We start from the raw sequence: 2,842 nt of genomic DNA, 5'->3' as shown, positions 1-2,842 counted from the left end.
ATAGCCCATCTGTAAATAGCCCATCCAACTACCTCATCCCCATACTGTTATTTTTTTATTTTGCTCCTTTGCACCAGTATCTCTACTTGCACATCTATCCCGCCAGTGTTTAATTGCTAATTATTTCGCCACTATGGCCTATTTATTGCCTTACCTCCCTTATCCTACCTATTTGCACACAATGTATATGTACTTTTTCTATTGTGTTATTGACTGTATGTTTGTTTATTCCATGTGTAACTCTGTGTTGTTGTTTGTGTCGCACTGCTTTGTCTTGGCCAGGTCGCAGTTGTAAATGAGAACTTGTTCTCAACTAGCCTACCTAGTTAAATAAAGGTGAAATAAAAATAAATAAAACATTGCTTTACTCATCCACGTCTCGATTCCCCCTTCATAATTATTATATTTTATTCCAATTTCAAATTACAACATAATAACAAATAAATATAGGACATCAACTACAAATATATGTTCTTCTTATGAAACAAATTAACAAATAATAAATCAATAAAACTTCATAGACATTCTGTTGTTTACGAACCCCTTCTTAAACGCGTCAGAGGCCTGTRCGGCCAATCGAAGGGCTAGAAGGGAGAGGGAAGTGACGTACGAAAACAAACGGCAAAGATGGCGTCACATTCAAACGGATATTGAGACAAACATCTGTAAGTTCCTATTTAAACSTACTATACTGTCGTAACTTCATCGCCACCGAGTTGTATGAAGTATAAAACATMATTGTTATTTCAGAAGTTCTAACATTTGTTGTCCAAAATGCACTTATTTGACCGCTTCGACAACGATCCTCTTGTTTTGGGCAAAGCGGTCTTGCTGGCAAGGCAACGTTAGCTAAGCAACCTAACGTTAACTCAGCTATCTCAAGGGTCTCCGACTAGCAAACAAACTATCCGCGGGTTTACTGTCAAGCCAGAGAGGAAGCTATCCAATATAGTTAGCCGCCCAATCCCTTTGCTTCAATACTCCGCAATTGTATTTTTCGTTTACTTGCTAGCTAGATATTCTCATACTAGTGTGACCTATCTAGTTAACGTTAACTAGTAGTAGCTGGCTAGCTTAGCTCAATGCCTTCACTTGTAAGGTAAACAAAACATCATTGTGTTTCCAAGGTTACAAATAGGCTTTTAGCTAACCAAATATGTGCATTATTGGCTGTGTAATACATTATCAGGGGACAACAGACTAGAATCTGTAAGTCTGGACAGAGTATCCTCTCTYACCTGGCATTATGCCAACGGAAAGACCAGCGGCAGTCACTTCGGAGCGGCTCCGYCATCATGACCGACCCAGACGAAAGGACAGTGTGCAGTCCAAGCCCTCCCTGCGGGCCTCACACCCCCGATCAGCGGCTACTGCAGCCAAGTGCTGCGAGGATGAGATCAACAGGTACGGGGGAACCTTTGATCTACAGGTAGATCTGGCCAACGCCTTTTAAAATGATCTAAGAGGCCAAAATATGTTTTAAATGTACATATATAATATATATATATATTTTTAGATGTTTGAATACACAGATAGACAGTTGTTGTGTAAAGTCAACACATTTTACTGTTGTCAAAATCWACAGATATTTAAATGTTGCATATTTACGGATACTTGCAAATAACCTAGATGTTTACAAACAGATAAATGCAATTTTAACTGTAGTTTTCTCTGTGTTTCAGACTGAAGGAGATAATCTGTGCTCTGCAGGCTGAGCGTCAGCAACAGCGTTCCAGGGAAGAGGAGGGGGACAAGCTGGGGGGTGTTGGACTGGGACCGCGGGGGCCCGAGGAGCTACGATGGAGGATCAACCAGCTGGAGAGAGACAAGCTGGAACTAACCTCCAAACACAATGAACAGGTACTGTAGACCTACCCTTACTTTTATAACACAATATCAATACTACTGTATCATAACACAATACAATATCAATACCACTGTATAATAACACATATCAATACTACTGTATAGTAACTACACTTTTATAATACAATATCAATACTACTGTATAGTAACTACACTTTTATAATACAATGTCAATACTACTGTATAGTAACTACACTTTTATAATACAATGTCAATACTACTGTATAGTAACTACACTTTTATAATACAATGTCAATACTACTGTATAGTAACTACACTTTTATAATACAATATCAATACTACTGTATAGTAACTACACTCTTATAACACAATATCAATACTACTGTATAGTAACTACACTTTTATAAACACAATATCAATACTACTGTATAGTAACTACACTTTTATAACACAATATCAATACTACTGTATAGTAACTACACTTTTATAACACAATATCAATACCACTGTATAATAACACAATACAATGTCAATACTACTGTATAATAACTACACTAAAATATATTTCGCTGCTATGTACAGTCACAGTCAAACAGTTGGACACACCTACTCATTCCAGGGTTTTTCTAAAAAAAATTCTGTTTATCTACATTGTAGAATAATAGTGAAGACATCAAAACTATGAAATAACACATATGGAATCATGTGGTAACCAAAAAAGTGTTAAAACAATCAAAATATATTTTAGATCTTCAAAGTAGCCCCTTTGCCTTGATGGCAGTTTTGCACACTCTTGGCATTCTCTCAACCAGCTTCTGAGGTAGTCACCTTGCTGCTAGGTTCCTCAACTTCGGTGGTCGGGTCAGCAGGCTGCTCGGTGAGCTCAGCTTCGCAATCGACATGGTGGTCCTCTGTTTCTTTGCTCTTGGCGGTGCCCGGCCATTTTCAGAATATACAGATAGAATTATTTGGCTCGCGGCTAACAAGAACGTGGCTGGTGAAATAGGTGTTAATT

The 2,842-nt window shown here is 37.9% G+C and overlaps 1 protein-coding gene across 1 annotated transcript in view; it reads left to right on the top strand.

The window, feature by feature from the left end:
• Nucleotides 1-590: 590 nt before the first annotated feature.
• Nucleotides 591-2,842, top strand: part of LOC112074330 (uncharacterized) — a gene marked incomplete at its 3' end in the record, with an annotated part of 10,713 nt that continues 8,461 nt past the window's right edge. The window contains exons 1-3 of the mRNA XM_024141524.1: nt 591-665; nt 1,190-1,404; nt 1,683-1,860. Of these exons, the coding sequence (XP_023997292.1) occupies nt 1,247-1,404; nt 1,683-1,860 (336 nt within the window). The remainder of the gene's footprint in view (nt 666-1,189; nt 1,405-1,682; nt 1,861-2,842) is intronic.

Source organism: Salvelinus sp. IW2-2015, unplaced genomic scaffold (assembly GCF_002910315.2).
Source record: "Salvelinus sp. IW2-2015 unplaced genomic scaffold, ASM291031v2 Un_scaffold2585, whole genome shotgun sequence".
Taxonomy (NCBI): domain Eukaryota; kingdom Metazoa; phylum Chordata; class Actinopteri; order Salmoniformes; family Salmonidae; genus Salvelinus; species Salvelinus sp. IW2-2015.
The sequence above is the reverse complement of the archived record's forward strand: the minus strand, read 5'-3'. Positions and strand labels throughout refer to the sequence as shown.